Source organism: Oreochromis niloticus, linkage group LG17, assembly GCF_001858045.2.
Source record: "Oreochromis niloticus isolate F11D_XX linkage group LG17, O_niloticus_UMD_NMBU, whole genome shotgun sequence".
In the NCBI taxonomy this organism is placed as follows: Eukaryota; Metazoa; Chordata; class Actinopteri; order Cichliformes; family Cichlidae; genus Oreochromis; species Oreochromis niloticus.
In genome coordinates, this window is record NC_031981.2 from 36,276,578 (window position 1) to 36,299,241 (window position 22,664).

The following is a 22,664-nucleotide window of genomic DNA, read 5'->3' on the forward strand; positions in this document are numbered from 1 at the left end:
TGGCCTGGATATCAGTTATTAATCATCAGAGAACAGAGGATGGTTTTCCAGACTGCTTAAAAATAGAATGACTGTTCTTTTATAAAGTGCCTGTTTGGAGGCTGCTGGAAGTTTTTGCATTTCCTAAAGTTTATATCCTAATAGGACTTGAAGTAATGGTTGGACTTTTCTGATTTAAGCTTACCTTCTTCTTGCATAGCATTAGATGAAAACAACTAGTACCACGATCAAGTACCAATAGCAGTTTTCTGTTGCAGGTAGTGGAGGGTAAGTCATGCAGAGTATTTCTCAGTGTTGTTTACCTTGATGCAGATGTCTGGAAGGTGTGCTCCTCACAAACTAGAGTGAGATCTTGCAATCTGCATCTAATTTCAACTCACCATGCTCATTGCTGTTTGCACTATTCCTCCCTCCAACATTTTAACACTTGTCTGCTGACCAAATAACAGATTATTTGCTCATTTTAATGTCAGTGTTTTGCCCATCTCCAGTGGCTCCCTGTGGCTTTGAGGAAACAAAAAACTAGTTGGAAAAAAGGTAAACCTGTAATAGCTGTGCAGCCACCTTACTTTTTTTAATTCTCCTGAACTTTAACAGCAGTTAAAGCAGATTTCAATTATTTAAAAAAAGTATTTAGCAATTGAAGGAAAAAACAGGTTGAATTCACAGCCAGATTGTTGGCTCGCTGACATGCTTGATATTAAAATGCAACTGGATGATTTCTTTTTTACTTTTATTATTTTTAAAGTTATTATCCAAGTAAGATACTTGGATTTGAATTCATTTGCACAAAGTCAGGTAAAATTCAAACTGTCAACATTTTAAGAGTAGGTCTAACAGATATATTCACAACATTCTATTTCTACAATTTCATAATGTCTGTATTATTGTTTTGTGACTCTATGCAGATTGTTGTTTGTGAAAAACTGCAGAAAATGGCTCTGCTGTTACTAAAGCTTGCAGACCCCAGTACTAGGAGCTGAAAAATAAGACTTCAAGCACAAAACCTGAAAGTTAATTATATCGTCCTACCTGCAGTTATGAAGGACTGCAGCATCACTTTGCACAATGTGGTGAAAAAGGAGTGACAGAGGTAACTGAATGAAATTGGGCCAAAGTAGGGGGAGTTAGCAGTGGGTCAGCTTAGCTTAAAAAAAAGGCTGAAAGTAGAGGGAAAGCCTGGCTTCCAGGTCAAGTGAGCAAAGTGTACAAATGAAAGAAATGACAGACAATTTCATAATCAGTGGGCAGAGCCAGGACAGACATAATATGAAGCTATACTAATTTGCTGCAAGTTCCAGCTAAACATTAACCACACTGACAGTTCTATTGTGCCTCTCATTTTACTCTTGGCCTGGAGGCAAAGAAGTTTAAATGTCATTACTGTCATTGACTGTTTCATTTTCATTCTCGATTATGAAGCTGCAGTACATTTAAGATGAGGTAAGATAAGATAAGACAACCTTTATTAGTCCCACACGTCGGAAATTTGTTTTGTTACAGCAGAAAGTGGACAGTGCAAAGTTATATAGCAAAAATTACATGGGTTACATGTAGCCCAGCTAGAAAAAAAGAGCCGTGGAAAGTACTTTTTCGGTGTATGATGTAAACAATTTAGTCATTTCTTTCTTACTTGGCCAATCAGCAATGAGCTCCCAGCGACCCTTGCTGTTGACCTTGATCACATGACTTTCCGTAGTTGCCATTTCGTTCCTGTTCATACAATGCCATGTGCCCCAGAAACTAATGTTACCGAAGTCGAATTGCTAGGAGTTGCAAGCGAGTCTGTTGCAGTGTTTTGTTTTGTTTTTGTCTTTCAGAGTTTCACCCTGTCATCGGTGAGTAAGAAAAGTGGGGAAAACCTAATTTGTTAAGGAGAAAAGGGCAGACTTAACGGGACGGAAAGTCCGCTAGCCGCTAACCTAACACCTAGAGCTCACGCTAGCAGAATTGAATGTGTTTCTGTGAGTGAAATGGCTAGCGTCTGCAACCGTATTACGTGTAAGAAAAAAAGGGAAAGAAACAAAAACAAAAGAAATGGTCCTAATCAGTTTTATGTGTAACAATTGATTTCAATTGTAAGCCGATTCTTGTATTTTCAGTTATGTTCTTTGAGTTGTTTATAATGTGCAAGTCTGGTGAGCTACTGTGAGTTGCCGACTGCAGCTACAGTGTTAAGGCTAGAAGCTGTGGTTTTGTGAACATTGTCAACCCTTCAGGTTGATAAAATTGTAGCTCACCTAAGAGGATATGATGCTGCAGTGATATATTTTGTTGTACAACAGAGCTAGTTGAATGAAGATTTTATTTTTTTTAAAGTTACACTGATACTTATCGTTTATTCTGAATGCTCTAAGTATGTGTGGCTGTTTCACAACGGTGTATGTGACTATATGGACCTGTGACCTGTTTGTAGGTCAGGGTTTTTTTTTTTTTTGTTATCTGGTAAAAGGATGACTCAAGAATGACCAAATTCCCACTAGCCAGTATCAGAAAATCTAGGATCGGCAGGAGCCCAAGGTATAAACATCAATAAAGAGGGACCACACCAGACGGACCCATTCTGAAGCAAGCCTCCATCGAGGAGCAGCGATTCCACAGTTCCAGTTAACTGGATGGCGAGCCAACCCAAAAGTGAATAGGATTTGCTGAGGTTTTATTGAAGCCAAAGCTTCTTTCCCATTGAAGCTTCAGATACCTGCAGGACTACGAACTTTCTACTTCATCGGAGTGTGGTAGGACAAACGTTAAACAAACTGAACGGGCCCCAACGATCCATCAGCTACCAGACATTATTCACTCAATCATTTGACTCAGAGAAAGCTGTATGCGCGCACTTTTATTTAGTTTGTTATTTGGGGGGAAATATTTTGTATTTTATTTTATTGCTTTCATTACATTTGTTTGCAGCTGCTGTGTGTCAAATATAACAAATTTGTGAACAGTCTACTCTGGTGTGGTCCCTCTTTATTGATGTTTATACCTTGGGCTCCTGCCGATCCTAGATTTTCTGATACTGGCTAGTGGGAATTTGGTCATTCTTGATAATAAATCGTAAGTTGGGTTACATACATATCTTAAACAACACCATAAAATAGAATTTAATAGCTAAAGAGTGAGAGCACTAGGTGACTAGTTATGTTGTGAAAGGATATTCATATTTTTCATTGCTGTGACCCCTGGCAAGCTGACAGCTGTGCATGCTGATGCAGCTTGAGCTCAAATATAAATCGACACAGTTCAACATTGACCGGGGTTTAGTTTAAGCTCACCTGCATGCGGTTCATGGCCTCTCGGATCTGGTCTAGGTGATGGGCAGAGCTAAGTGCCTCCAGGCGGATGTCCGTCAACTTGAGCTCCTTCTCCCTCAGCTCATTCTTCAGCTGGAGGATGATTTCTGCCTCAGCCTCGGTGCATTCACATAGCCTGAAAGTGGGTTCACACACAGGGAGGAGGAGGGCTCACCTTTATGGTTATACCAAGCACGTACACAGAGTCTGGAGAATGTGCACTTAGAGGGAACAAGAAAGCTGAAGTTCAAAGGGAAGCCTGAGTCAGTGGTGAAGATCATGTAAGACTGGTATCACATGGGTGAACAAGGAACGTTAAGCACTTGGTACAGCAAATCCTTCCTATTGATACTACAGTATTTTATTTTAGCAATCTTACAGGAAAAGAAATATTGCAATATGTGTAGGATGTTTATGCCAGAATTTGTGATGCAGCATACCGGTTGCTCTTTTCTTTATTTAACATTAATGTTTAGTCTGAAATGTAAGAGATCATTTTCAGAGTAAACTAAAGAGGCTGATGTGGTGTTGTCATAATGACAGAGATTCAGCTGTTTTCATAATCAGCAGGCAGATATTAAAAAGGTCGATATGTAAAAGTGCTATGTTTGCTAAGTCAAAAACCTCCACATGCCGAGACTGTCAGAGTTAAGATACCACGCATGCCACGTTATCTTAACCCAAACAACACCTGGCATGACTGAATCAGCTATATATCGATATTTCAATAGATATATTGATCTTTTGTAAGATCCAGACAATTTTTTCTGACATGTCTGACAAAACAAGAATAGTTTTCTTTCCATTCTGCTACTTTTTCATAACCGAGAATTGGACAATTTTAAGGTCCTGGTTCAGTTTGTGTCCCGGAGCAAAACGCTAATATGGATAAGAACGCCACACAAACACAAACCACTGCAAACACACTCCCAGGGAGCATGCCACTCAGTGCCTGTTACCGAGATCTGTGCTTGTAGACCACATAACCATTTAGCTTTTTCTTTGCCGTCCAAATGGGGGAGGACTTGCTATCACAAACGCACTTGCTACAGCAGGTAGAGAAATAGTAAAGAAATGATGAAACAGAGTGGTTGGATGAAAGAGAAAAGAAAAGTGAAGTGAGGGTCAGAAACAATTAGATATTTAGAGAAGAAAAAGAAATGAGACAAGTGTGTATTTAATTTATTATAGACTGTAGACACAGCAGAAGAAAATGTCTCATGTGAATAGAACTGTGAGAATGAATGAGTATACATTTACTCACTCTGTGGTGGAGGGTGAAGAGCGCAGTGTGGCGATACTGCTTTGCCTGTTGTCGTGCTGCAGTTTGGGTGATGATGGCAGAGAGTCGGTCATCTCCTCCATCTCATCGTGGGCTGACTGCGATTTGGTTTTCTTCTTGCTGAACGCCTGCTTGAAGGAGCTCCGTAACTGCAACACACATAACACAAACACACAGGGGCAGAAACGTCAGTACCGGCCGTGCTAACCTCCTCAGTCATATCATGTCAGTTCATATTAACCCTGATGATATTGCATCCTGTCAGGAAGTTACTCCGTGCTGTTTCCAAGCAATGGGCACTGTCTGGTTTAGGTAAAAAGGCAAGAAGCAAGACCATAAGTACAGATGAGAATGGGGGGGGCAGGCGTTTTTAATGTTCCTAAACATTTTTGGATGAACAGGCAGTCAAAATGAAGAGGGGCGGAGGAAAAGGAGGGAGGAGGAGAAACAATGGGGGAAAGGGGAAGGTCGCTGTATCCATGCCGACGTTCTCAGAAAAAGGAGGAGGTTGCTCTAAGAGGGGGAGAAGGCAGGACAAATGAGGGAGCAAAGGAAGTGAAGTTGAGGAATCACTGCACGCAAAAAGACACTCTGGGAACCACTGACCTGAGCCGGGAGGGAATCAGCCACCTGAAGATGCAAAACACATCCAACGTTAAGCCACGCAAACACACACCCCTGCTCTGCAGGAGACTCAGTGTTGATTAAAGCTAACTGCTGCAAATATCACTGTTTTACTGGAGACATTCCAGTTACTGCTGTTGCTAGAATGGTGACAATCGTGATGAATGTTATTACAGTTGCGTTCCCTTTGGTAGGAGGAGAGCATTTCTGCAAGCATGCTCAGTGTTTGATCACCACTGCCTGAGGTGATCTGAGGTGACAAATAAACTTACAGGACAGTTTAGATCTCAAGTCAATAAAACCAACATTTTACAAAGCAAAGAGTTCAGGACGCAACATGAAGTCAGCACAATGATGCACAACACAAAATATGCAACATTTTACAACACTGCCACTCATAAGACTGATATTCAACTACTAATTATTTGCAGCTTAGGTTATGAGTTGAAATTCATACTTGTAATTGCAGTTATATGATAATATGCAACTTCATCCTTCATCTTGCTACCCTGCTAGCCTGATGTGTGGTTTTTGTCTTTGCTTTTCATTCACTAACCTCAATTCAGCTCTGTCCTCCACCCATCATACACCCAGGAAGAATTTATGCAAATAAATAATTAATTGCTGCTGAAATAAGGAAATGGCTGGTATTCATGAGGCTGGCTTGATGTTGACATGTCAGGCTTCGTGGGGAACTTTTACACTGTTAGTATGCATTTCATTTCAAGGGCATGCGTTTTGCATTGCAGCAGAGACTGGAGACTGGCTGTAGTTTGTGCGCTCTTTGGCTGAGACAGAAGTTCTAATATGTCATCTGTCTCACTCGGGACTGCAGCAAATCGCAGCTCTCAGCCAGGGATGCTGAGTAGCTTGTACAGCAACCAGCAAAATTAGCACAGATAGAGCAGAGAAAGGGGAAAAGGCTTTATGGCTTTGGTTTTGGGAAAATGTATATATACATTTGTCAATTGAAGGAAAACTGCTTTAAACATACATCTGAGACTAGGATTCAACTTCAGTTCAAGATGCATTTTAGACGTGTGAGTCAGCAAACACTGTTTCCTTTTTATTTTCCCAACATGCTCTGTAGGAGGGTTGGAGGAATAAAGCTATATGCCATGCTGTTTTACACCTCCAAGCATGACCAAGTCCAATTGTGTAACTGAGGGATTAAGAGCTTTTCTCAAAAGCACTTTGACAGGAAATTTCGAAGAGTGTTTCTCTTCTACCCAAAATTGGAAATTTAACAAGCACTTCTCTAACCTCTGGACAGAAACTCGACTTTTTTCAGGCTGAACCTCTGTGTACATGACATTGGTGGCCTCTCTGCTTCTTTTCCAACCTCATCTGCATGTTACACTAAATATGAATTTCCAAGTGTTTCTCAAACAGTGACTGCAATGTGGTTCATTATACTTGATCCTCTTTTAGGTGAAGACGCCTTCAAGATTTTGCTGCACACTCTGCATACTCAATCCTCGGAGGAATCTCAACTCAAATATGACTAAATATTAGCTTTTTGATCTACATGGTGACTTGATCACACGTATCAACCAGTTAATCACAGACTGACTCAGTCATGAAAGGCAGCAAACACCCACTTTACACTGAAGGAGGAATGACTGGGCATAAAAAAATCAGAGCATTAAAAACATGGATTGGCATTTTGGGGCAGAAATGATCCCTCTGCTTTTGATTTGATGAGCAAATAAAGACAAAATAATGCAAGTTCTTCTGAGCTCATACAGGTATAGTTAATGCATTCTTCTTGTAGGAATTTGGATGATTTTTAGTGAGAGCAGTACAATCACATTTATTTGATAGAGCTGCAAAAATATATTTTCTTTATGCAAATAAAATATTTAATCTCTTAATGTGGGCATATAGAGCATATCTAAAATAGCTTTAATGCCACTGAATAATGCATATGTATCTAGGGGATTTTTACCAAATCCACCTCCAACAATGTCTGGATATTTTCATGTAAAAATATAAAGCAACTGTTGGTTGCGGCAAATGAATGCAAGCCAGAAATTAAAAGACACCTGCATAGCATAATCTCAAAATACCCAAAACAGGCAGCTGAAAGTATTTTCAATAAAACATTTGATGAGTGGCTCTTCGGTTGGATGCTTTTCTGTAAAGTTTTGTGGCATTTTGTATAAAAAAGCACATACTTGCCAGAGACACACCAAGTTCATTGCAGAAATATATTGAATCTCACTTTAACTAAGGTCAGAATAAGATAAAATCAGAATCCCGTTCAGGGTCAGGCGGTCAAGTTTGTAATAATTTGGACAATGACAGCACCGCACTGCATTTTCAATCAGACAATCGAGATGCGTTTGAAGTGCAGACTCGTAGCTTTTATTCAAGGAGTCTAACAAAAGTCTTGCATAAACAGCTTCTGAATTAAAACCAAACATTATGCAGTTGCAGTCTTGTTGACTGAAAATGCTTTTTGCGAAATTGCATGCTTTACAAAGTTTGGCAAATTTCTAAAGCTTCTATTTCCTGTCCACTGCTTGGCTACAAATATCACAAAAACTAAACACTATTCCTAAAAAACAATAACTGCCTAATCAACAAAAAACCTTGGTTAAGAGTCAAGGAGGCCATTTATGTGAAAAGGGAAAGACCATCTCTGAATCGAGAAGGGCACCAAAGGGAACATCTTTTGCCATCTTACAATGCTGTGATTGGAGCATTCCCCAACTCTCTGTGAATGGTGCTCATGGCCATTGATCAGTGGTCATGACAGTTTGCATATTAATGATCAAGGAACCGACCTCCCAGCCCATTGTTCAAAGACCATTGCTAGTTTCAGTCATTATGCAAATGTACTGTTTATAAGATTGGGGAAACCTGCAGTCAGCTGAGACTGAAGAAGTCACTTGGACGAGTGATGAAACATTTCTCCCACTGAAAACGCCAGGTCCAGATGAACAGAATCAACCTTTTGGGGCTTTGGTTAAGAAGTACTCAGTTCCACCCCTCTCTTATATTTTGCCTTAAAAATTAAGCTCAAGGTCCAAAAGTGCAGTTCATTGTATGAGCAGTTGAGGCTGTTCCCCAAACAATCCCAATAGAAAGGCATGTTTAAGGTCTGGTACAACAAGTGCTTTAAGTCTTTCTAGCTAACCTTCTGTTCATGAGTACAAGTCTGTTTTACTAAGGGTGCAGCCACTTTTACTGCTAGATTTTCTAGCAGATTTCTGTGTCTGTGCGATACACTCGTAAAGTGAATGGATGCAGCTTGTTAGTAAGAACTCAGATTACACCACGCTCCCATCCAAAAAGCAGGGTGCTATGTCCTTTCATGATGAGTCTTTGAGAAGAGCCACTGTTAGCCACTGGAACTATGGAAGGTTTGAGGTCTGGTTTTAAAATGTGGTTTTAGTCTGAAGCTTTAGTGTTTTTATCTTTTCACCTACCCAGCTCTTCTTCTTCTTCTTTTTGTCTTCGGCATCCTTGCCCAAGCTGCCCATACTGGAATGACTGGCTGCGCTGTTAATACTGGACATACTTTCTGAAGAGTGCTGCCGTCTAATCCTCAGATCTGGAAAGAACAGACGAAGCTTTCTTTAGTGCAAAGAAAGTTTAGGTGAACAGTGTTGCTACATTTATTGGTTGATACTGGTTCTTATTTAAAGTGCTGCAGGAATTGTTTCTTTCAATCTGACTGACACAGCACAAAAATCTGTAAATAACAGGGGTTCAATTACCTATGGAGCCAGTTGGGCTAAATGTTCATCCACTTATCAAAACATCATTTAATTTTGTCTCTTGCTGGCCTGCTCATTACCTTTGTCAAGGTGGTTTGGGCCATTGAGTGCCACCTGGATAGCTGTTTGGGCGTCTGTGTTCTGGGTCTTCAGCATTTCTATCGTCTCCCTCAACTCTGCCAACTCGGACTCCTTTAGTCAGAAAAAAAGAGGGAGAACAGGAGGTACTGTTTTATTTTTTATTTATGAAGACAGAAATCTATGTAGTCTAAATAAAACAGACTTTCCAAATCCAAAATCAGTGATCAGACCAGGTTATTTTTAAAAAGGATGAGGCACCAAAAAATGTTGGAATCATCCCCTTAGTTACATTACTGAGAGCAGATTCTTAAATTTTGCATTGAGGTAGCTTTCAGTGGAAGGTAAAAGAAAAAGAATGTGTGGGGGAGGGGTGTATTTTGAAAAATACAGTAGATTTGCCCCAAAGCCAGCACCACCTGCTTAGAATAAGAAGAATACTGGATCAGATAAAGGGTGACTCATTTTCTGTCTTTCCCCAAAACTCTTGAGGGCTGCAGATAGGGTTTTCACTTTAATTAAAAGTTAGGGTGGCCTTGTTTGACAAAGGCAGCTCACCCATCTCAGTCTGCTTTAATTTATAGAGGATTAAAAAGCAGCCAGGGCTTGTCAGCTATGTGTGCGTGTATATGTGAACAGAGGGGAGCATTCTTAATTTGTGGTAGGGGTACGTCTAAGAACATATTGCTGCTGCTGTGATGAGTTTTAGTTCTTTTCAAGCTCTTCTAAAGTTCTAGAGAAAAAAAATAGCTGCAGGCAAAAAATGATGAAGGAAAGACCGCTTTAACCTCCTAGGACCTGCCGTCCACATATGTGGACATCACATTTTTGGTTATTTTGACCAAAATACTCAATTTTGCTCTACATGGGCCTGATATCCACTTACGAGGACATTATACTGCTACTGTTCTATCAAAATTTTAAATGAATATCCTCATTTGTGGCTCTCATTTTTCTTAAAAACAAAAATAAGGTAAAAAAAAAAATCTGGAAATTCTTTGTTTTTACATTCATTGGGCCCCAATATGCCCAAATATCAAAGAGAAATTAAAAATGCATGTCGTGGAAGAGTTTGGGTCTTAGGAGGTTAAACAGATTTTTGTTATTAAACTGGATACTTTTACTTACATATAATGCACTGAAGTTTTTATCCTAAGCATGTCAAATGACTTTGGTTAAGGTTAAGAGCACTGTTAGAGAAATATTCAATAAAGGACTGAAACTTTACCAAGTAAACTCCTTCAGCAGAAAACCTTTCATGAGTCAAGAATTGAGCCTTTAATATATTTTTATTATGTCACAATGACCAACCTCCGACTTGATACTTCCCACTGAAATATTTCAGTGTCACACAGCTTCACATTTCTTATCATTTCTCCTCTCTGTAATCTCTTTTGAAGTTGCCACACAGTGTATTTTAAATTCAAGAATAAGCTTTTGTACCTTTTGCTCGGCGGTCATGGTGAGGCTCTGCAGGCGGCAGGTCATGTTACTCAGACTCTTCTCAAAGGCCGCCACCAGGTGAGCCTGCAGACACAGGAAGACATGCAAACTTAATCCTCGCTCCTGCCTGAGTGCAGGGTGCTTTTACTTTTTTACATGCTTTGGCTCACTATTTATGGTTTTCTTATGCAAATGGAAAATCCAGATTTAAAAAGAGAAAGCACTGAAATAAATAAAACACACACACACACACAAAACCCCCAACACATTCTCTATGCAAAACTACAAAAGTAAATCTCAGAACTGAGTTCAATATGAAATTTGACTTTTCTCGGTCAATACAATAAACGCAATTTCTACTTGCCCATTTATAAATTAACATTAAAATGTTTTTAAAACCCCTATTGAAAAAAAAGAGCTCTGACAGAGAATCATCTGGTGCGTTTTGATAACTTTGAAGTGAGTTTTCGCTTGATGACTGCGCACAGAAAAAAGCTTGGTGTGGAAATTTTATTTGCCCATGAGTCTGAAGGCTTTGGCTGTGCCGTCCTGAGGAGGTTTGAAGAGGGAGCATTGTATTACTTCACTGCTGCATCCAACTTCTGTGAATTAAACACCGTGGACGCCAAAGACGTCTCTCTTAGCTAATAAGAATAAGAACGCAGTGATCCCTGAAAGATGGTGAATGTTTGGCAACGTCATGCCATCTGCTCTGCGGGAATCATGGTTTTGTGTGTGTGCGTGTGTGGATTTGGTTGTGCATGTGTTTTATCTATATGTGTTTATAGGGATGTCTGGTGAAACCTTATGTTCATCAAGGCTGCATGTACTTTTGTGTGTATTTGTTTGTGTGTGTGTGTGCTGTCCGTTCATTCTGCCATTCTAAGCAAGAGACAACCGAAACACCTGTCAAGCCTGGTGTGTCACAGAGAGGTGGGAAGCATGCCCAGACAGATCTACACACATATACACACGCACAACCACCCAAGTGCATTTATACACTTTCATTTACCGAATTCAGCAGCATTTGTTCCTGATCTTACCCTCTAACAGTTGTGACAAAATCAGAAAAGTCCTCATCTTTCTATGCCTATGAGGACATTTGGCCCATCCAAGTCCAGAAATAGACACGTGCATGGAATAGCACCCTGTGCTGCCTCTTCCACTCTGTGTCCCTGGCTAAATCAGCGTAGGTCTTGACCTTTAGAAATGCCAACTGTTCCAACACACCCCTCTAACTCCACATCTCTTTCCAACTCCACCGGTGAGGCTCCAACTCATCAACCCCCAGCCCACCTGTCAGCTCTGAGGGAGGCACCAATCAAACTCTCCTGCATCCCAGGGCTGAACCATCTGTCCTGTTCTGGAGGCTTGAGCCAGATAGTGTTTTCTGACCCTTGTCCTGATCCTGGGGTCTCAGGTAAAGGCTGACAGTAGGCTAAATCATGATGAGAAAGTCACAGCTACTTGATGCCACCTCTGAAGATGTACACAACATCTCGAGGGTGTTATATGTTACCAACGAGGCAGAGTCATGACTACAGTGTTCAAAGCCAGCAACTACTGCTGGGCTACATCCTACACTGCAGTACAGTCCAAAACAAGGGCAGGTGACGAAAGGAGGAGGCCCAAAGTCAGGAAGGAGGAAAAGGAAAGGAATATGAACAGGAAATATTGGGGAGGGTTGACTCTTTTTTTAAGCTGAGCAGAAAGGAGAAAAAAGGAGAGGGAAGAAGGTCAGGCTGACAAAGTGAAGGGTGAGAAGAAAGGGGGGAGGAGGGTTGCTTGTATGAACTCTTAAACCAAATATGTCAGCCAAGACAGGAAAACCAATCTCCTTCATGGTTGAAAGAAAATACTGACTAATACTTTTGCCCCCTAGTCCCTTTGGCAGGATGGGGTGTCAGTTTTGCTAATTCTGGTCTATTTTGCTCCAGTACAGCCAAAAATCAAAATCAGTATCAAAATGATGGCAAGGCTACATGTGTTTCTAAAAGTAGTGGTGAGATAGTATGAGAACACTGACTCTGGCACAGTGTGTCTTAACATAATATACATTTTATAAGATCAACATTCAATTTCCTGCACAAACCCAAGAAAAGATAATAATAATCGTAATCCGGTGGCACAGCAAATGTAATAAGATCACGATAACATGATCTCAGTCACGGCACATTTCCTCTCTGGTCCTCTTTTATAAATTGTGTGGATGAAATGAAAAAGCACCACGCCAGTGAGCGATGACAAGGAAAGACGACAGCTTCCCCATGAACCTTAAAAATGTATCTTTTGCCTTCATCATGACTTTGTTATTGTTAAACTGTTGTTAAAGGAATGTAAGATTCTCTGTCAGCTGGGAAAAAAAATTCTTTGACATTTTGATGCTTGAAGCTGTGCATCATGCTCACAAAATGTGGGTTGAACTGAAAGCCACACACAAATGTAAATGACCTTTTATTTCACACCAAAGCTGAGCAGAACTAACAAATAAATAGCTACATTTTACATAGTTTGTATAAGTGATTTTAAAAACTTGACTTCTTCCTAAGACACTGACATTTTGAAAAAAAAAACACCTTTTTACTTTTATTTGCACATCAAACAATCTAAGTTTTTATATTTGCTACCAGTGACAACGTGTAGGCTTTTATACACCTATAAATATATATAAATACATACTCTCATACACGTGAGAGTGTGGGCAGTAACAGAGATGATAAAAAAACCCGTCTCTGGCAGGTCTTGAGCACACCACAATGAGATTTGGATTGTGGGTGGAGAGTATCTGAGGACTCCTGAGGTTGATATTGCCACAGTTACACTCCCCACTGGCAGGATGAGATGAGGTTAGAACACTAGCAACCCACCATGCTGTCATGTAGATGTAGTGTGATACACTTCCAGAATATGTCACTAGTGCATGTGGGTTTCTCTTGTCTGTGCTTACATATGGCTTGGTTATGACACTAGTTGCATATTACACTTCTATTTAATGTCAAGATGTGAAGAAATAACACAGGGATCCACAGTGAGACTAGTCATCTATTAAATTGTAAGCGCTCCTGCAAATAAACTGCATCAGAAAGTACATTTGTACAAAATGTAATCTCAGCTACATTTATTACATCCACCCATCATGTCATAAATAAGTAACATGACTTCCCAACACTTCTTTGTACCAAAAACAGCAAAGCAAAGGGTTTTGCATCAGCTATTGTGCACAACTACTCAACTATCAAACAGGAAAGACTGAAATATAATGCTCTTTTAAATATCTGTGAATTGTTTTTGCCTTTTTCACACTCCACTGATGGCAGCAGAGAACATGAAGGATGTAATTGTAAACATCCAACATATAAAGTTGTTCTACTGTCCCTATAAAGATACGGCTTTCTCGTCCATTTGCAAAGTTTGTCTGCCTTCAGTTTCAGCTTTGCACAACTCTGTGATCAAAGAAGAGGACTGAAGCAAGCAACCCGACTGCTTCCACGCACAATCAGACACTTGGCATTGATGGTAGGGAGGTGGAGTCAGATGCTGAAATCTGTCTAACTAAATCTCACCACAACGACGTTGTCTATTGGGTTGAAGGTCTCTGCATCTTACTCTGTTTCACCCATGCATGACGCACTTGTGTCTAGATTCACGTATCCTCATCTCCCTGTTCTGTTTCTTCAGCCATCTATCTCTATTTGATTCTCTCTGCTTGATTGAATTCGGGAGAGGCTCCTCGCTGAAAACCCACCAGCTGAGACAAAAGCAGAGAGACAATCCTCGCTGTATGCGACACACGAGCACACGCAAGGAAATGCTCCAACCAGGGACAAGAAAACAGACACAAACCTACCAGGCAAATCAAACAGGCAAAAGCAAATACACACATGAGGGCTTCAAACACACAGCAAAGGATTTAGAGGGTGTCTTAAAGATTTGTTTTCCTTCTTTGATAAGCAACACCTCCCATAAAAGCTCTCTGACAGGAGGTTATCATGCAAATGTTCAGGCTGTTTTGACGGCACCTTTTGAAGTAAATAAACTCACGTTGGCAGCCAGCTGAGATGTCAGAGTCGCCACCTTCTCCTGAGAGGCGTCCAGCTCCCGACGCAGCTTTCTGATTTGCTGGTTGGGAAGGAAAAAGCAAAGGTGAACGTTTGGTTAATGCGCCTAAAAACCATAAAGAAAGTAAGACTGATTGTGATGTAAACGGGATGTGAATTTGCAACTCCCATGGTGATAACTCTGATGTAAAAAGAAAATTGTGCAGGCACATGGGAAACTGTTTAAAAAGACACTGGAGTGAAGTGTGAACATAAAGTGTGGGGGATTACCGTGGAATTTTGGACTGTTTGGCCCTTGATTGAAAAGAAAAGAGTAAAAATTAACGCAATGTTGCATGCCTCCATCAAATAGCAAGTCCTGATGTGGCTGGAGAGACAGAGGTTATCAACAAGCCACAGCAATGTTCTTTTCATGGTTTCAGCAGCAAAGCAAGGAAATGGAGACATTTATTCCTGAGATGGTTCAAAAAGTTTTTGCAAATACCTGAAATTCATACTTATATAAATCACAACAGCCAGACGTCTGAGTTTAGCAAAGCGGACAGCTCAGTGCAAGAAAGCAAGAACAGTTTTCTGGATTATCATATGATAAGATTAGCTGTATATTTTCATTCAGTCACTCAAAAATATAATTTCCTTTTTATTATTTGTTTTGAATTCTAAATTTGTTTAGATTTACTGCACAGTCACTGTAGTCCACGACTGTTAGTTTGCACTGAGTGAGCTGTCCCAGAATACTAAACTCCACTTATCTGGCAGGGTTAAAAGAAACACTGCAGTGTATTTGCGATCACTGTTTGACCCAAAGTTACACTTAAAGCACATGTAGAGAGAAAAGGGATGAAAATCAAACCACAAAACTGGAAAATCAAAGTAGAATCAGTGATAAACTGAATAGGCTTTTTGAACAAGAGCCAAAGCCATGGATCACATTACAGAGTAGTGTTTGTAATGAGTTACAAAATGCCTGATTAGATAAAGCAATGCACCATAGAGCTAAAATGATTGACTGCAGAATTTACTTATATTTATTCACAAAACACTCTTTTGTTTAGTTCAGATATCAAATAGATATCACTGTTTGTGCTTTGATTGACATGCACAGATTGTCTCTGAATACAGACCCTGTGCATTACAAAGACATTCAGACACAAAAATCAGCCAACAGGGACATGCACGTGACATGTTGGACTAAATCCCACACAAAATCAAATCAAATAGGTCAAAAGCAACCTGTAGGGAAGCACAGCAAGACACAAGGCACTCGAACCTTCAACCACACCGCAGAGCTGCTCAGTGGCTGTACCGAGCAGTTTCAAGGCATCGGTGGCTCTAACTATAAGCCTGTTTAGCTGAAAGCTGATAAAGAGAGGCATACATGCAAACAGAAAGATGGACACAATGTTAGCCGCCCTTACCTCTGAGTGAGCTTTTTCCTCTGTCTGTAAGAATCAAGCAAAAACAATTTAGAAACATTTGATTGCTGCTCTGGGGAGATGTGTTCTATCAGTAAAAGCACCAAAAGCAAAGAAAAGGGTCATTTTAATTAAAAGTAGATTAAAATGACAGAAAATTTAAAAAATTAAAGAGGAAATGGTTTATGTACAGTACGACTCAACCTGATGGAAAACTTTGTAAACAAAACCATCTCCATCGTTCATCTGAATGTTTACTTTGCAAATTGCTAGCGCAGTCTGAAACAGGCAGAAGTGTGTGGTAATCGATTCTTCTTGCTAAAACTAATCCCCCACCTCACTGAATCCGAGAGTTGAGGGCTGCATGTGCTATTACTGCAGAATCTAAACTGTCGAGAATTTGTTACTTCAGACAAATGCTGTTACAGAAACTTACTTTTGTCTTCTACAAAAATAGAGAAGAAAAGGGAAAGACTGAATGCTACATAACATCACTGATAGGAGGGGACGGAAAAGATGTTCACTCTTCAAATTAAAAAATAAAGATGATTTCAGTTTTATTTTTATTTTGTATGCAAACATTTGAAGTTTGGAGCTCAACAGAAAAAATGTTTGAAACAGTCTGAAGATCAATCTTGTTTTAAATACTGGCAACTGCCAGTGTTACCCCTCGGCCTGCATGTAGATGCACCTATGGCATCAGTTTGAAAGTCCTAGATGACATCCTCCTTGATTTATTGTGTTCACAGGATTTGAGGTCACTGAATTTGGAACTCAAATTTTCAGTAGATGCACCAATGGTATCAATTTCAAAACACAACATCATACGTCGCCTTGCTCTCAGGTTATCGCATTCACAAACTTCAGTGTCCACGCTATTTATCCAACTCCCTGGCAGGGTGATTACAATACCCCATCAGCCTTTTACAATTGAAGGGTAAAGAAAAAAATCAGATGGACAAAAATACTACAAGATACTTTTTTACTATTATTGTCCATTTTGAGGGGCAAAGGTGTGGTGCACTAAAAAAAAAATCCTATAGATGCATTTCCTTTTGTAGTACTTGTGTAAACCAGTACAGCTAAAGTGCTCATCATTGTCGTAGTAGTAGTTCAGCTGTGATCTGAACAGTCAACCATTACTTTTAGTTCCCTCCACTTTTTTATGGTGGCGTCTTCTTAAAGGCTAATGGCCAAAAGAGAAAGGCAGAGAAGATGCTAAACTGCCTTTGCCAACTTCAAACTGCTCTATGTGAGTGGAGGAAGACATCAGTTAGGACTGAATAAAATATTGTCACCTCATCCTGGTAAATATTTGCAAATAGTTACAGTCTGAAAATCCTTAACAAAAAAGGGAACATAGTGATTCTAAGTAATTATTTATATTAAAATATAGAAATTAACATGTTTGTATGGAATGCCATTACTACAGAAAAAATAATAGAAGTGATATCTCAGATATATTGCTATGGTTTGGGTTTTTTTTTTTTTCTCAGTAGGGCTTTCTGTCACAGTTCTTAGATACTTACCGCAGAATACAGTGATGACGTGCTGGAAACCAAAGACAGTGAGGAGCCATGGACTGTAAGACACAGAGACGGTCCACATGAGTAAACAAAGACTTTTAAGGTAAAACATGGATATTTGTCTTTTAACTGTCTTCACCTTGTGACTCAGTTTGCAATACTTATATTATTACAAATTATTTGGCTGATTGGTCAGCAGCTCTTATGCTTACTTATTCAGAATATGTAAAGTGAAAAATTGCAATCACTTGTGGGACTAAAAAAAACAATTTAAAATGCTGACCTGTGAGGAATTTGTGAGGAATTGGGTTTGTTCTGGACAGTCCGTCGAGAATGAGTGTGTGTCTCACCTTCATCAGTGCTGTCTCTGAAAGACCCAGAGCGGCTGATGGCACGTGGTCGTTCCTCCAGAGAGGTTGCGCTGCCACCCAGTGGGTGACCCTCTCCATATAGGTCAAAGGAGTCCTGGGCGGGGATGCTGTTGGAGCGGCTCATGCTGCTGCTGCCTGGTGGCAGGTTATAGTGACTGATGTTGGTGGGGCTCACTGCACAGAGCAAAACATATACATCCACCATGTTATATTTTCACGCGTGTTTCAGTCATCAATAATTTATGCAGGTACTAAAAACCTACTTATAACTAGAAAAATTTGCATTTCCTGCGAAAATGCAGTGTGGATGCTGTAAAGCTGAAGCTGTCAGCTGAAACTAGCTGAAAAAGCTGAAAAGTTGCAGAAGTTGTAAAACCTTTGCAAAAAATTGTAATAACTTTGCAGAAGCATAAGAACTTAGCAAAAATGTAATTACTTAGCAGAACTGCAATAACGTAAAGAAAACATAATACTTGGCAGAAATACAATAACATAGCAGAACTTAGCAGCAGAAATTAGAATAAATATTGTAACTTAGCAGAAACAAGATAACTTTTCAGAAATACAGGATTTTAGCAAACATGGTACAAGATTACATAGATACTTTATTTAAACAAAAATACCTAAACATTGCACAAATACTGTGATTTAGGACAAAAACACACATGCACAGAGACACACACAGGATCCAATTCAATCAACCAGTGTAAATATATTGATTTTAAATCACACAATAAGATACACCCATAAAAAGGCTCTCTCTCTCTCTCTCTCTCTCTGTCATACAGACACACACACACACACACACACACACACACACACACGCAGCAGCAGCAGAAGCAAGTGAACAAACAGGGGCTGTACATACAGTGTTTCCTGTATGTTTCTAGGTGGGTCAAAAAGCCTGGAGCTGCTTAATTTGAATCCACCAATCAGAAAGGCTATGTACTTTTTCCCGCCAAAACAGGTGCATCTGTTTTTACACACGCAGCACAGAGACAGGATTTGTGTAGTCTATTTTTCATAGTGAGGACTCCTCTCAAACAAATGGCTATAATTTCCTTACCAGCTGCGCCACTGGGAAAGACAGTGAGCACTTGGGAAACAGGGTGATGAGCAGTCAGAATTAGATCGCGGTGTGAGGCAAAGAGCGCCGTTTTTTGGAGTTACAAAACGTCGTGTAACTCCAAAACTAGGTGGACTAGAAGCATAATTCTTGTACTGGGTGAATCAGCGGACTTTGGTGTACTTTGACTGCGATTTTCATTACTCTTTGTACATCCGTCGCTGAGATATGACGAGAGAAGAAACGGCAGACCTCAGATATGATTGGCTGGCTGGGAAGCTGGCAGAAATATATAGTAATAGTGTGATTAAGCATAAATACTACATTTAGCAGAAATACTGTATTAAGCACAAATCCTATAAAAAGCAGAAATACTATATTAAGCACAAATCCTATAAAAAGCAGAAATACTATATTAAGCAATATAAAAATCCTATAAAAATGGTATAAAAAGCAAAAATACTGTAATATGATTTGGTAGAAAAACTATAATTAATCAGAAATACTATATTTGGCAGAAATACTGTAATCAGCACATATACTGTAACATGACAGAAATTCCTCCACTTAGTAGTAATACTATAACATAACACAAATGTTATGATGAGTTGAGCGGCTGGTACAATGGTGCAGTCAGCACAATCTGGAGCTGAACACTCTTAAAACTGTAGAGATGACAGTGGACTTCAGGAGACATCCCTCAACTCTGCCCCCCCTCATCATATCAGACAGCCCTGTGTCGACTGTGGAGATCTTCAAGTTGCTGGGTACCACCATCTCCCAGGACCTGAAGTGGGAGACCAACATCAACTCCATCCTCAAAAAGACCCAGCAGAGGATGTACTTCCTGAGACAACTGGGGAAGTACAGTCTTCCACAGGAGCTGCTGATCCAGTTCTACACTGCAGTCATTGAGTCTGTCCTGTGCTCCTCCATCACAGTCTGGTATGGTGCAGCCACTAAACAGGACAGGTGCAGACTGCAGCGGACTGTACGGGCAGCAGAAAGGATCATCGGCGCCCCCCTGCCCTCCATCCAGGATCTGTACCTCTCAAGAACCGGGAAACGGGCAGGGAAAATCATCACAGACCCCTCACACCCTGGACACAGACTTTTTGATCTGCTGCCCTCTGGCAGACGGTACAGAAGCCTGCAGACCAGGACCACCCGACACAGGAACAGTTTCTTTCCCCTCACCATCTCCCTTCTAAACAGTTGAACTGTCACACTGCTCCCACTGCCAGACTGCAACTGCACCTTATGTACATTCTGTAGTATTCATTCCACCTCATTTCATTTCTGTATTTTATGTATATACGTTTAGATTAGTTATTTATAGTTGGTTTACACAGCTTTGTGTATGTATGTGTATGCATGTGTAATGTATATATAGATACGTGTGTGTGTGGGTGCGTGTGTGTGCGTGTGTGTGTGTGTGTGTGTGTGTGAGATTTACATTGCTGTGCTCGAGAGCCACCATCTACCGGAACCAAATTCCTTGTATTTGTCTGCACATATACTTGGCCAATAAACATGATTCTGATGACTTGGCACAAAAACCATGATTTAGCAGAAATACTATGATTGAGCAGAAGTACTAAGATGTAGTAAAAGTACTTTGATTTAAGAGAAATCCAATTATGGATGAGTAATACTTTAAAATGGGAGAAATATTGATACACACACACATTCACAGAGCCTAAAGGGAAGAGTATTTGTGCCATGGAGTGTTAAGAAGAATCTGAGGTCCATATTAGAAAAGCTGGTAAAAAGTTTTCAGAATTGTAATAAATGATGAATATGAATTAGTGGTCTGTGATAGTGTATTTATTTGTAGGGCAAAAAACATGTTGTCCAAGGTGGAGTTGAACCCACGACGTTTGGGTTGCAGACCTGTGTCATTACCAGCTGCGCCACTGGGAAAGACAGTGAGCTCTTGGGAAACAGGGTGATGAGCAGTCAGAATTAGATCGCGGTGTGAGGCAAAGAGCGCCGTTTTTTGGAGTTACAAAACGTCGTGTAACTCCAAAACTAGGTGGACTAGGAGCATAATTCTTGTACTGGGTGAATCAGCGGACTTTGGTGTACTTTGACTGCGATTTTCATTACTCTTTGTACATCCGTCGCTGAGATATGACGAGAGAAGAAACTGCAGACCTCAGATATGATTGGCTGGCTGGGAAGCTGGCAGAAATATATAGTAATAGTGTGATTAAGCATAAATACTACATTTAGCAGAAATACTGTATTAAGCACAAATCCTATAAAAAGCAGAAATACTATATTAAGCACAAATCCTATAAAAAGCAGAAATACTATATTAAGCAATATAAAAATCTTATAAAAATGGTATAAAAACAAAAATACTGTAATATGATTTGGTAGAAAAACTATAATTAATCAGAAATACTATATTTAGCACAAATCTTATAAAATAGCAGAAATAGTATGATTCAGCACAATAGTAATAACTTAAACAGAAAAATTGGAAAAGCAAAATGGACAGCTGAAAAAATGCTGAACATGCTAAGGGTCCTTCAAATGTACTTGTTAAATGAAAAAAAACTCAGCAAAAAAAGTGTAACAGTCACACAATCACAAATATGGAAACATATGGAAACACACATGCACAGAGAGACACACACAGGATCAAATTCAGTCAACCAGTCTAAATATATTGAATTTAAATCATACAATAAGATGCTCCCATAAAAACTCTGTCTCGCCCTCTCTTTCTCTCTCTCTGTCACACACACACACACACACACACACACACACACACAGGGAGAGAGAAGTAAGTTTCTAGCTCAGTCAAGCAGCCTGGGAGCTGCTGAATTTGAATCCACCAATCAGAGAGCCTGTGCACTTTTTCCCGCCAAAACAGGTGCATGCGGCACAGAGAGACACAGGATTTTTGCAGTCTATTTCTCATAATGACGACTCCCCTCAAACAAATGACCATAATTTCCTAACTATAGGGGCTAGAACGGTCATTCTTACACCGTTTTGTTCAGAAGAGATGGGGGAATCTTAAAGTGTTGACAATGTATCATTAAAATCTGAATTATTAAAGATATTTGACTTCAAATGCACCATAACTGAGTAGAGCAAAGCAAAAACTGCCTTGACTTGCCCTCAAACAACACTTTCTAACTCTAAATCTATTTGGAGTATCAATATCATTTTTTCACCGTAAGAGACAGCAGGCTTTGGTGAACAATCATGGAAATTTTCAGGTCTCTGTGGAAATCCAACAAAAAGTTATGACGAGAGAAAAAAGTGGTTCATTTCCAGAGTTTGAAATCTGAAGAAATCTGAGCGAAGGACGAATTTCCTACGCTCAAACAAGTGTAACTCATCTCAGAACGGTAATAGGTGAGAAAAAAATTCTTGAATTGTGAGCATCAGGAGTGTCTGAAGATATACCGGGACAAGCCTCATGTTTTAACTTCGCTTCGTTAAGGAGATATGACGATTCGAATATGCCTCTCATTACAGAAATCAAGTGGTGATTTTGAACAAACTCTCCATTGACTTTCTATGGAGAGTTTTCAGACTTTGTGTTGCTCTGAGGAGATTTGCCAAAATTCTATAAGTCTCACAACAATGATGGTGACATTTTCGGAAAGCCAGCAAAAATACCTACGTTTTGATGTATAATTTGTGGAAGTTGAGTGAAAATTGAGCAAGTAGCAAGAAGTTGTTCGGACATGAAGAGAAGACTGCGAAACCTACAGTGGCACACTGGAAGCCAAGTGCATAGCAACCATAACAACGCATGTATTT

At 39.9% G+C, this 22,664-nt stretch overlaps 1 protein-coding gene across 1 annotated transcript in view; it reads right to left on the reverse strand.

Moving 5' to 3' along the window:
• LOC100692997 (neuron navigator 3) overlaps positions 1 to 17,986 on the reverse strand; it is a gene marked incomplete at its 5' end in the record, with an annotated part of 34,078 nt that extends 16,092 nt beyond the window's left edge. The window contains 11 exon segments of the mRNA XM_019356052.1: positions 3,273 to 3,426; positions 4,555 to 4,721; positions 5,179 to 5,202; positions 8,631 to 8,755; positions 9,002 to 9,113; positions 10,443 to 10,526; positions 14,484 to 14,561; positions 14,771 to 14,794; positions 15,919 to 15,942; positions 17,445 to 17,497; positions 17,792 to 17,986. Of these exon segments, the coding sequence (XP_019211597.1) occupies positions 3,273 to 3,426; positions 4,555 to 4,721; positions 5,179 to 5,202; positions 8,631 to 8,755; positions 9,002 to 9,113; positions 10,443 to 10,526; positions 14,484 to 14,561; positions 14,771 to 14,794; positions 15,919 to 15,942; positions 17,445 to 17,497; positions 17,792 to 17,986 (1,040 nt within the window).
• Positions 17,987 to 22,664: the final 4,678 nt, after the last annotated feature.